This window comes from Cyprinodon variegatus, unplaced genomic scaffold (genome assembly GCF_000732505.1).
Source record: "Cyprinodon variegatus isolate N-32 unplaced genomic scaffold, C_variegatus-1.0 Scaffold86, whole genome shotgun sequence".
NCBI classification, from domain to species: domain Eukaryota; kingdom Metazoa; phylum Chordata; class Actinopteri; order Cyprinodontiformes; family Cyprinodontidae; genus Cyprinodon; species Cyprinodon variegatus.
The window spans coordinates 539,275-551,932 of NW_015150539.1; the positions used below are offsets into that span (position 1 = coordinate 539,275).

The window sequence follows — 12,658 nt, forward strand, 5'->3', positions numbered from 1 at the left end:
GGAAATCACTGAAATCAGGTGTTTTCTGTAAAGTTGAGGAAATTTTCAATCAGAATTCTGCACATGTTGACAGGTGTGATGGTTTTCTGTTCATGAGCAAGGTACTTTATTTTGTCCGGTATTTCTTGTTTATTAGAGTAATATTTTTTAACCAAAAATTTTAAATCAATATTTTAATTTACTAAACTATAATTTACTAAATTTGTATTTATTATAACTTTTTCAGTTTTGTGTTATTTTAATTTTTTGTGTCAATTTATGGGAGGGGTGTAAACTTTTAAGCACAACTATATATATTTTCTATTTTGCAGAAAGAACTCTTTGAAAGAACGTCACAAATTCAGTTAAATCTCTGCATAACTTTTGCTGGTCTTGACACCATGATCATTTATTAACGACTGAAGGCTTTTATAAAAGCCGAATCTGAGACCTGCACATCACAGACAAAAAGTAATATTTCCTTGGGAAAACAATGCAGTAACCCTCCATAAACATCTCAAGCCTTCGATCTGCATGTGTTTTTGGTTTTTCTTTACTTCCCAACAAGTCAAAGGGGCGGCTCCCACAGCAGCCTATCAGCAGAGAGGAGATGCACCACCTCCATCGTAATGATGGCAGATATACATACCATCATTATCCACGCCATCTTCTGCCTTGACCCAAGAGGATCAAGCATACTGTAGGTCAAAAACTGTCCAGGTGAGATCATACTTAAAAACAAGAATCACCTTGCTCCACACATTTTTACCCATCAAGTTAAGTTTAAAGCTTCTAAACACACAACAACAACAACCATGACAGCAAAACTACATCCAGATGGAGCTGTGGAGGGGGCAGATCCCCGGCTCCAGCCACTCCAGCACGTTGTAGAGCATGGAGAAGTCCACCCCTGTGGACTCAGCAACCCCTGCCTGAGCTTTGTACAGGAGTTTACTCCTGTGATGGGACAGACGAAAACTGTTCTTCCACAAAGGAGAACGTTTTTATGTTTAAAAAACATGTAAAGATTTCTATGATAATAAAAATATATTATCTATGACTAAATCATTTATTAAAGATTAAAATCAGTCTGTCTCAGTCTTACCAAAATTATAACTTAGAAACTTATAAAGTTGGGTGCAGAACTTAAAATCAGATGTTTTTTCTTAAACTTCTCAGTTTAGTGGATTTAATCCAACTGAAAACTAATACAACATAAGAAAATAAGGCTGTATCTAATTAACAAGCAGGGGTAGATTTAGATTTAAAGTGCCTTTATTCTACTTAAGAGCTAAGACCTTTGTTCAAGATTAGCAAAATCGTATTATGCAAACATTGTAAAAGCATATAAGAATTGCAATATGCACATTTCTTAAGATTAGCAATTAACAGAGCTTGCATGCTTACAACTCAAGGCTTTACTGCCAACTTCTAGCACTTGTTACTTATTTGGCATTACTTCACCGAATAAGTATCCATTTCTTCTGAGCTGCTGTGGATACTTTTACAGATCAAATGAAACAATGCAAAGTATAGATCTATAATTGGAGATATTTGAATTAATAATGAACAAAAAAAAAAAAAACAGAGAAAAAGATTTTTTCAGAGCAACAGAAGCATAGCGGTTTGCAGTGTCACAGTTGGGAGGCTTTTCCCCTAAATCAAACAACGGCTGTATTGATTTGGGGGAAAGTCTCTCATATGTAAACTGAAGCATTTAAAAAAAAAAAAAAAAAAGTCAGTAAAATGTATTACATTGTTATAAACCAAATTAAACACATCACCCATTTATGCTAAAAAGTAATCTTAAAACTACCTACACTCTGCAAGTGATTTTAAAAAATGTCAATGGTCTTAACTTGAATCAGACAGAGAAAGATTAGGGTGATGGCATGGAGGCCTTGCAATAAATCTAGGGATCTGTCCCACAAAGGTTTTAAGTATATATTTTAGATTGTTTTGCAGCATTTATCTACTTATTTTATACATTTGATAAAGAGTGCTTCAAAGCGGAAAATTAAAATTTTTTTTCAGATATTGATTCAAACTGAGGTAATTGAAAGCTAAAATAATGCTAAATGTAAGTCATAGAAGTAGGGAAACCTTTTGTTTAAGCTCATCTAAGTAAAGTCAGTGCAGTTCGGAAGATGATTAGGGCCACTGAAAAAATAAAAAAGTCAACTGATTTAAAAATTTTATTTCAGTATAATATGAGAAAAAATATCAGAATTCTGACTTTAATCTCAAAGACTTTAATAGAATTGTGAGATTAATGTCAGAGATTAAAGTCAGAATTCTGAGGAAAAGAAAGTCAGAATTCTGACTTTCTCAGAATTCTTAGAAAAAAGTCAGAATTCTGAGATTAAAGTCTAAATTCTGAAATTAAAGTCTAAATTCTACGATTAAAGTCAGAATTCTGACTTTTTTCCTCATATTATACTGAAATAAAAATTTAATATCAGTTAACTTTTTTTTTTCTCAGTTGCCCTAATCCTCTTCCGTAGTGCAGAGTAGGGGTGTTGCTGGGGAATTAGAATGATGCTTCATCAAAGACCGTGATAATAGGAGGCAAGTACTTTTTTGTGTTGCACTTTTTAATATGTGCACATTTCCAACTTTCTATAGTCTGTTTTAGGGGTCATCTTCTATCATATAATAGCAACAGGTCAAATTAAATAAAGGGGGATTTTGTAGCCATCTTCAGGCACACCTCCAGAAGTTTGCAGGTATGAGGCTGAAAACAAAAACATCATTTGGGATGTTTTATTACACCCCAACATAGTTCCCCACTTTGAAAAGTGTAAATGGACTGAATATAATAATCAGTGTATTTGTTGTTCAACAATGTGATTTTTTTTCAAAGCATACAGTAGGTTATAATATAAATAAAGTTGTTTATTTTGTAGATGGGAAACTTAGTGGACCTTGTCTGCTGATCTCAGCGCTGAGGTCCTCTAACTGGGTCTCTGCCAGCAGAACTTCTCACCTGTTGCCTGCAGGATAAATCTCATTCTGCTTGCAGCAGCTTTCATCCAAACTCACCGATGATTTTCTCCTGGTAGCCCTTGGTGAAGAACTGCATGGCGGTGGCGGCCCTCCAGGGGGTCTTCAGGAGCCCCTGCCGCTCCGGGTCCTCCCCCAGCCCCCTTAGGATGGTGGTGTAGGCTGCAGCCAGAGAAGGCAGGCTCATTTCGTTGTCCTCCAGGCTCCTGGTCCGCTCCTCCTTCCAGCTCTCCATCACCGAGCTGCTCCCCCGATGGGAGCCCGCTGCTGCTGCCTGAGAGGCGGCCGCCGGCCGCTTCACTAACCCGTCAAAGTGTCCGTTGAGGACGGAGCCGCTCTCTGAGGAGTCCTTTCTGTCTCCTGGGCTGTACTTTGTCTTTTTAGAGTGCTCCATCGCCGCTTTTTATTTCCTGAAACCCGCCTGTTGAACCGGTTTTCAGTTGTTTATCAAGGATGAGTAAAGCACCTGGTGAAACGTCTCAGGACAGGTTCTGGATGACAGATGTGTTTCTGAAACTCTTCCTCAGCACCGCTCCTTTATAACAGCAGGATAATCCAGGGAGAACTCCTATTGGCTGAGAACACTGAGAGGGGGTGGAGCCAATTCCTTCTGACTCATTCAGAAATTATCATTTTATCACAACCTTATAGCATTTCATCTGAACATACATAGTGTTTCCATTTAAAGGGCTGGACGATCAATATATTTCATTTATTAATAAAGAAATATTTTATTAATAAATGAAATATATTATTAATAAGGGAAAATCTTTTATTTTTTAACTAATCACCTCTTTTTATTTCCCTTGCTTAGAGTGACATAAGTTATTAACTTTCTTGTTCTTGTGTCACACCACCAACTGCAAACATTTAGTGATTGTTATATTTTCAGTGTTTGTTGTGAAACATAATTTTGTTGCCCTTTAAAAGACAATAACCTCCCAGAGGGGATAATAAAAACCAGGCTAGTTATTGAAAAAAATAAATGTCATAATAAGAGGGAAAAAAGGAAAAAAAAATGTATCTGCTGCTTTGGTGAAGGAAAAATAGATTTGATTTATATATAGATATCTTTCTTTTACTATAAATATATATATATATATATATATATAAAAGCATGCATCCTAAAAATAATTTTTTTTCTACTGATTTACATGGATTTACATTACCTATGGATTACTGCTCTTCCTGCCACTGTTTAGTTTACAATTTATAAGAAGAAAAAGCGAAACTCTCAGAAGCATAAAAACAGTGTTTAATTGCATCTTTCGCTGCTGGAGATAGCTTGCCACAATGTAAACACTATAAGTGGTAATGGCAAAATGCAGTAACTTAAATTCTTCAAAGTCAGATTTGTACTTATAAGCATGTAGTACATGTGGAAAATTGGTTTAAAGAGTCATGGTTTTAAAGATACCTTTGTTTTAACAAACCTATGGAAATATACCATCAAATCTTAATAGGGAGGTTTGGACTTGACAAGTTTACCACCTTAAACATTTTCTGCCATTCTGGTTCAGTGGTCTGCAGCCGTCAGACAAATGGGCTTAGATTTGACTCCTGAATACTATGGCATACGGAAAGGAGTTCCCCAATACAATGAGCAGTAGATATTAGGAACAGATAAAGGTTTAAAGTATTTCTGCTAAAATCCAGTTTGGTTTATCCAACATCATGACTGTTGATTCAAAACTTTCTCCTAAAAGTCTTCTGATCAATTCACAGCAATCTTTGTCAAACGAAGCGATGCTGCTGTATTTTTTTAGTAAAAGGCTTTGTCAAACCTTCCCAATAACCCATATTAGTTTAGTTTTACTATTTGCATAGTATGATTATGTTAACAGAGGTATAAACAAGATACTAGATGTTTGTCTCTTTAGGACATTGGGACTTTATATGGTTAAGAAAAGACCTCAGTAAAACTCCCAATATTAGCAGTAGTATCCTAAATTGTACTCTCTGGTCTGTCAAAAATCAAATAAATTGTGTTTGAACCAGTGCATCTGTATTTTTTCTACTTTATAAATCCTATGGCAGCAACAGGGTGTACATAAAGTTAAAAGACTAAATATGTCCTATTCTTTAAGAGGAGGTCATGTAAACTTTCGTACTTTTAAAACATTGTATTGGGCATCAATAGGTCAACTCAATTCATGGAAAATAATGGCAGTAATGAATTTTAATATTTATTAAATTGATAAAATACAGTGAAGTTTTCACACAATAGGAATATAAAACAATGAAAGAGAATTTGTCTGTATTTGACAGAACATGACGATCCTCTGATCAGGCTAACTGAGAAAAAAATAATTAGTCTCAAAATATCACATATTTAAACAGACATTTTGTCCGTTTCAACAGTAAACATTCAGTTTTTGTTAAATGCAAATGCTGACAGCTTGGAAGAGGGATCCAGGGACTTTTTCTTCTTGCTGTTATTTTCATCAGTTTCCACCGTTTCGTTTTCAGCACCTCCATCTCCTTCTGCTCTTTTCCTTTTCCTTGCGTCCGCTGCGTCTCCTGCTTGTCCTTTTGCTCTTTCTGTCCACGACTGAAACGGAAGACACAAAGATGCCCACGTTAATTGCAGACAAAATAGAGATTGTTCCTCATCGTCAGGCCTAAAACACCTGCATGGCGATGACTAACGGCACACATGGACACTCAAGCGTGCAGCTGGAAATTGCATCCTGTCATGTATAATCACTATTGACAGGCTGCATCTCTTTGGTCCGCCGGCTCTTTTCCTCCCCTCGTGATTTTATTTTTTCCTCCCTCCTCCTCTCTTTAAAACAAAGGGAAAGCGTTTCCCTGGACGTAATAGATCAGGGATGAATCACCAGGCCCACTGAGTGGACCTGCCACACAGAGATATGCGTACATGCTTCACCTTCAGCAGCCGATCATTAAAGTGTTGAACATATTCATCTAGGCAAACGGAAACCTCAACAGTAGACAGGAGTTTGACATGAAAAGCAGCAAACTGTTGCTTTCCAGCTGATATTACATTGTAATAACAGCCTGCACACAACATCAACATATCAAATGTTGATTTCAAATCTAAATGTTATTTTACTTTAAAGATTTCTATTCTTTTAAAGCAGTTCAATCAACCCAGAACTTCTATGGGTCAAAGGAAAGGCAATTATATCTGCCCACACAACCTGGACAGAAACTTTATGATTTTACCTTTTCTTTGGAGAAAAAAAAACAAAAAAACAAAAACAAAACAGGATTAGGAAATAATGCTTAAAATTACAAAACATTTTCTGGGAAATGATGAATCTGATTTCATATTTTTAAAGAGGGAACAGGATCCGTAGTAAGCAAATCTAAGCTTTGGCAGAGAGACCTTTTTTAAATTCACTCAAAGACTTTCAGATGGTCTTTCAGATTTCCCTTCTTACTTCCCCCCTTCTTAATTTGTTGTGTATTTAAACCCTTCAGGAGGTTATAAACGCTTAAAGGTTTAAGAGGAGGATTTTCACAAAAAATGCACATGCACAATCCTGCACCCGCTCCTGAGAGGGAACGCCTATTAAACACGTGTGAGAGCATGCACAAACCCTTTTCTCATTGTGCACACACAAAAGTTGCTGTTTGCATTGCTCATACAAGCTTAGTTTCCAAAAGAAAGTTTTCCACTATGTCAGACTCACCACCGGTAAGTGAAAATGGGGACGAGCACGCAGAACGGCCTTACGTAAACATATCACCAGAATGATTGACAATTAGGAGGACCACTTGTTTTGATGATCCACTCGGAAAAAGAACATCCTCCACTATACCTTTAAGCATGCAACTGCTAAGTTACTTTTGGCACCCCCTCCTGGTGATGAGTATCCAATGCTAATGTTTCATTGATCAAAGTGTTAAGCTGCTCTGTGCTCCATCCAAAGGGTGAAATAACATATTATTGTTTTTATCAATAATTCTCAAAATGCCTGAAATAATAATAAAAAAAAATGATGGGATAAAAAGAAATATCAGCTCCTCTCCTACGCTGATTAGCTCACAGCATTATCATCAGCTCACATCAAAAAGCAGCTAAAATACTCTGCTTGGTTCCCAGGCAACTGCCATGAGACCCTCCCCCTTCATGCCCCCGCCTCCTGCTTCCTTTCTGCCTTGAATGATCTGGTTTTAAGCTGAGAGACATGATGTATGCAGGGTCAGGAGCAGGAAGATGAAAAGGTGAGGTGTCTCATTTCTGACACAGCTGCCCTCATTTTTCACCTAATCAACTGATGGACAACACTGAACAGAAAGAGCCAACATCTGAATTAAATTAAATACGTTTGAATGTATGTGCTGATCAATGACACATGATTCTAATTTGGTGCTGAATTTTTCTGTTCATGGGATCTTGGCAAAGTTTCACATTTTACATGCATTAAAAGCACATTATTATTATTATTATTATTATTAAAAAGTTCTTTCAGAGGGAGCAACCTTCATTTTTAGAAATAACTGAATGATTGAGAACTCCTATTGTGCTAATTTAAACATTTTGATAAGCTTGCAGCTTTAATATTACGAAATAGTTAAATTAATTTTGTCAGACAAATCTCTGAAACCGAAACAATGAAATGTACCCCCCCCCACCCCAAAGTAATTTACTTAAAAAAGAAAGTAATTTCCTTAGAAAATGTTAGATTTTTTTTTTTTACATATAGTGGATAAGTTTGTTATAGAAAGTCCAAACCTTTTGTTGAGAAAGTGATGGGAGGATTAGATTAAAAAATCTAATTTTAGTGATGTGTTTAGGGTCCTATCAAACCCCACAACAGGGGCACCAATCAGCAGCCAGTAATTACTAATGATTCTTGGTCTAGTTAACGGCTTCTGTTTTGGCCGGGTTGGGATAAACGAAAGCTGTGCTCCACTGTGACCTCTACGCATGTTTATATCAGGCTTATAAACCTCAACATTAACAGCAAGTTTAGTTTATAATTACAAAATCATTTATTTGCAATACAGAAGGCAAACCACCTCTGAATTGGAGGCCCTGAATTACAACATTTTTGAAAACGTGTCTTTATTAGGAAAAATATAGTTTCCTGCTACTCCGACGCCCCTAAATAAATCTCTTTGTTTTGTAATCTGAAGCACCCCTAACTACAAGTGCTTTAGATTACACCAGCTGAAACTGTGCACCAGGACTAATGTTCAAATGATTTGCTAATTTAAGAGTAAATTATTAAAAGCAAACAATTGTTTGCTTGCTCATCCCTTTTGGGCAAGGGTGTCAAAATTATTTATCTTTATTACACAAGTAGAAGTATAAATCCTTTTGTACAAGTTATCAACTTGAGCTTTTTACTCAAGTAAAAGTGTAGAACTACCAGTTTTAAGACTACTTAAAGTATAAAAAAAATTATGCAGGAAAAATATTGAGGACAGACGTTTTAAACTATATACTGCGCTACAATATTAAAGGAACATTTTTCTACAATTCTGGATGATTACTTACTTATACTTCATTTTTGGGAAAGTGGGAATCATTTGTCTGATTATGAATCTTTTAAAAAAATGTTCAGCACCTGTATCATGAACCTGCAGCTCTGATTAAAATGACCAATAAAACAGCTGGACTGTTTCAGTGGTGGTGAAAGCGGCAGTTTAGAGCCAATGTTAGCAGCATTTACTGGTTAACAGTTCGTGGAAAACAAGAGCAGGTCCGTGAAGTTATTCATAAACTAAAACTAGTGACGGTGTTAAGGCAGCCTTCGTCATCAGTGCAAATGAGTATCTAATGTGTCTGAATAAGATTGTGGTTAAGAACAGAATGAAGCGTTCAGAACGTACAAGTCTTTCGTCTGCTGATAGCGTCCTGAACCGTCCCATAGCCTCTTTAATGACATCCGTCTCATCCAGATCTGGATTATCAGCGATGATGACCTTCCTGTTCTCGTCCAGCCACAGCTGGAAGCCCGTCTTTGGCCTAAAGGGACAGAGATTTAGTTGCTTTCTGTTTATTATTTTTTAATGCGGAAGTTTCAGTAACGTGATCCTTCTGTTAAAATACTCCACCTCTTGTTTTCTGTGTTTTCTGTGGGTGTTGGCGGCGCTGTGGTATCAGGCTGTTTCTGCAGATCTGCAGCCTGCTCTGCCGTCTCTTGGTTTTTCTTGTTAGCCGTTTTGTTGCTGGAGATCTGGAGCAGAGTGGACTGAGCCTGACAGAAGAGCAGAATCGAGGGTTAAAGATTTTAAGTTTTGTTATGGATGCTTCCAGTGGAGCTGAGAAGGGTCAAAACTATGTTTCTAATACCTAAGATATGTTACGGTTTATTTTAAAAACCTGTAAGAAAATATGTTTAGGTAAACATAAAATACAAACAACATTATTTAAGTTTAGATGTTAGGAAAGTTCTCATTTTAAAAATAATTGTCAGGACGGAGTTACCTTAGATTTGGCTCTTGGTGCCAGTGGCTTGAGGACAGGGCCTTTGTTTGGTTTTCCAGCTGAGCCGCTGATTGGAGTTGACTTCCTGCTAGATGTCATGTTGTCCAGGATGTTTGTGACCCGAGTTTTTCCAGATGAGGACGTCGGCGTTCCAGAACCTGCAACCTAAACCCATCAAATACAATCAAAGATGAAATAGAAACACTAGAAAACATTACCTGGTGTTTATAACACATAACCTTTAGCTCTTACTTTGAAAGGGTTTGATCTTCCCACTTTACCAGCTGGAACAGACAAAAAGAAAGATTTAGGAACATTTCACAGAACTCCTACATATTTTTATTTCCTAATTTCACAGAGTATTAGAATACTTTTGATTAACGTTGGGATGAATGATGCAGCTGATTTATGTAGGAACAGAAGGTAAATAGATGGATGGATAATTTGATTTTTTTCAACTCTAAGATCTATGGAGAGCCTTGGATGTCAGACAGGAGTCTAAAAATAAACTGTACAACATTATTACTACACAGTGACAGATGATCACAAGGATCAATAAAGAAATAAATGGATGTTTAAATGATCAATGGGAGAATGGATGAACTGAAGATTGAATGATGGTGAGGATAGGTAGATAGAGTGGATGGATAAACATGGATTCTTTCCTAATTTTCCTGAACTGATACAGACAAAAAACCTTTCCAGACTACATGTTTTTATCTCCCAGGTCTGAAAAACTCATGAGTTCAGAAGCAGGCATTTGATCTCATCTATATTAGCAGATGCTGGTTATCCTCTGCATCGTGTCAAAAACATGGACTCACTTGGCATCAGTGACGGCTTCACAGGTGAACCTGCTTCTTTAGCGAAAGGATTTAAACCTAAACAAATAAAAGGAGAACAGTCAACTGGTGTCATCCGTGTTTGTCAAAAAAACATTAAGCAGGAACTAAAGGTGAGGCTGACGTTTCTTGGTTTCCGTTGTCTCCTCCATCTCCGTCTCCCCACCATCGTCTTCTTCTCCAAGCTCTTCCTCCTCCTCCTCTTGATTCTCTCTGGGGCTGTAAGGATCATCTGTGGGCTCAGTCTGCCTGTACCTGTCAAAATAAAAGCAGTAACCCTTCTTTGCTGACTGAATTTTTAATGTAAATTAAAGATGAATGCTGTTGTAACTTCCAGATATTACAACTTATTCCTTATGAGACGTAGTGTTTGTGATATCATAGAAGAGGTGATTGTGAAAGCTTCACAATCCTAAATCAGTGGCTCCCATCTACGGTAGAAAAACAATGAAATTGTTTTCTTATTTAAAAATGTAACTTGTCTTGTTCCATTGGCAACGTGTCTCACTTACCTCCTCAATTCAAGAACAAATGCACTTACTTTAAGAAAAAAATACTTATTTAGAAATCAATGTTTTCCAGTGAAACGTCGGCACCAATAATGTTTACGATGATGTTGGTTGATCCTAATATTTTTTAAATAGAAAGTGTTGACAAAGAAGATGTGTTTTGATTTACCCTGATGTCGATCTGACACCAGAGAACGCCGGCTGCTCCTCTGGGACCTCCAGCTCATCCTCCTGCAGCTGGTTGGACTTCTCCAGGGCGATCTCACTCAGCCTCTGCGCCAGGTTCATCCGTCTGGATCGGGACGCGTAGCGGATGGCCAAAGTCACCACGTTCTGAGTCATCAGCTCTGCCAGCTCCACACAGCGAAACTCCCGCTCCAGTTTACAGGACAACTAAAACCAAAAAAAAAAAAGCCTTTAGAGCTGTGCTCACTATCCCCCCTGCTGAGACAAGCTTGTTCATACTGACTGCAAACATCTTCATGAGAAGCTCCTGCTGCTCCTTCTCTGACTGCGTCTGAGCAGCCTCGTCGATCTCGTAGCCGCTGGAGGACAGGAAGCTGTGGTGATTGTGGAAGAGGACAGAACGCCAGTACTGTTCCTGGAAAACAAGACAATTTGATGCAAAGGGCATTTTTAATGAGGCAAAAAAACGTCAGGAAAGTTCTCACTCTGATATTTGTAATAAAAATATGTATACATCTTCAAAATAAAAATGTAATTTACTGTAAACCAAGTCTCCATGGCAATATTCTACAATAATATATCAGTAACTGGGGCTAAGCAATAAAAAATATTTATGTATTTATTCCTATATCTACATATTTATTATTTTTCTATAATTGCAATAAACAGTTTTCATGTTTAGGTGTGCTGCTAGGCATTGAAACAATTCAATGTTTCAGTTTCTTTTCAGAAATTATTGGGGATGAAAAACAATTGTTGAAAAATCAAATGTATGAAGGAAAAAAAAGTAGGTAGACAAAGCTTCTTCTGTGAGTGGTGCCTTCTGGGTTTGTATTTACCTCCATTTGTCCCTTTTCTGTGCTAGTCTGACACAGCGGCAGCTTAAAGGGAAGGATGGCGACAGCAGGCCGAGGCAGAGTGGGAGGATACCGGGAGCCTTTACATGGAATACACCTGATGGGAAGAAGAGAAGAGTGAGCATTTAAACATGAAAAACTGAGAGTGATTCTCTGCATTAAAAGAAAAAAAATTTGTATAGATAAATATAAAATATATAGATTAAAAAAATAATAAATCACTCTTTTATAACCCATAATATGGATTCATTGCATATTGTGTAAAATTGTTAAAGACTTTTTTTGTTAGAATTATAATGAAATATTACCAACAGATAAACCCCAAATTCATCCATTGTCTCAGAGTATTAATATACTGTAAAAACATTTTTTTAAAGCATATTCAAGGAAAGTTGAGTGGAAGAAAAATGTTTGGTAGGAAAATATGTTCCAGAAACAGGAATAACCTTGAAGACTTTCCAGCAAGTTCCAGTTAAGAATATGGTTCCGGTTTGTCCTCTGAAATCCTTTATTCTGCTGATGAGCTTCAATTAAAACCTGATGTCTTTTCCTAGCAGGTGAAAGAACCTTCCTACACCATCATGGGTTCAAAAAGATGGTTCAGTAACCATGGTGTCACTGTGCTCGATTGGCCCGACAACTGAAACGCTACAGAGTATTGTAAAGGTGAGACACACCAGGGGCCTTGAATATAGAGCCTGCTCCTTAAAACATGCAGTGCAATGTTTGTCAAGTCCTGAGTTCACTGCCTCTGATGATAGGCGAAGCAAATAAAAAGCTTCTGACACTTCAGATACTTAGGCCCCGTCCACACGAAGTCAAAACGAACACGAAACGCTAATGTTTTCCAGAACGTTTGTCGTAAAGACGGAGACG

The 12,658-nt window shown here is 37.2% G+C and overlaps 2 protein-coding genes across 2 annotated transcripts in view; both read right to left on the reverse strand.

The window, feature by feature from the left end:
• LOC107083844 (GTP cyclohydrolase 1-like) overlaps nt 1–3,498 on the reverse strand; it is a 19,635-nt gene extending 16,137 nt beyond the window's left edge. Inside the window, exon 1 of the mRNA XM_015373345.1 lies at nt 3,022–3,498. Within this exon, the coding sequence (XP_015228831.1) occupies nt 3,022–3,376 (355 nt within the window). The 5' untranslated portion in view covers nt 3,377–3,498. The remainder of the gene's footprint in view (nt 1–3,021) is intronic.
• Nucleotides 3,499–5,160: 1,662 nt separating this feature from the next.
• The window catches only part of wdhd1 (WD repeat and HMG-box DNA binding protein 1), a 23,596-nt gene continuing 16,098 nt past the window's right edge, over nt 5,161–12,658 (reverse strand). The window contains exons 17-26 of the mRNA XM_015373412.1: nt 11,765–11,879; nt 11,209–11,340; nt 10,909–11,132; nt 10,355–10,485; nt 10,213–10,269; nt 9,641–9,672; nt 9,389–9,553; nt 9,016–9,158; nt 8,791–8,926; nt 5,161–5,533 (exon numbers count right to left, since the gene is read on the reverse strand). Coding sequence (XP_015228898.1) covers nt 5,351–5,533; nt 8,791–8,926; nt 9,016–9,158; nt 9,389–9,553; nt 9,641–9,672; nt 10,213–10,269; nt 10,355–10,485; nt 10,909–11,132; nt 11,209–11,340; nt 11,765–11,879 — 1,318 coding nt within the window. The 3' untranslated portion in view covers nt 5,161–5,350. The remainder of the gene's footprint in view (nt 5,534–8,790; nt 8,927–9,015; nt 9,159–9,388; nt 9,554–9,640; nt 9,673–10,212; nt 10,270–10,354; nt 10,486–10,908; nt 11,133–11,208; nt 11,341–11,764; nt 11,880–12,658) is intronic.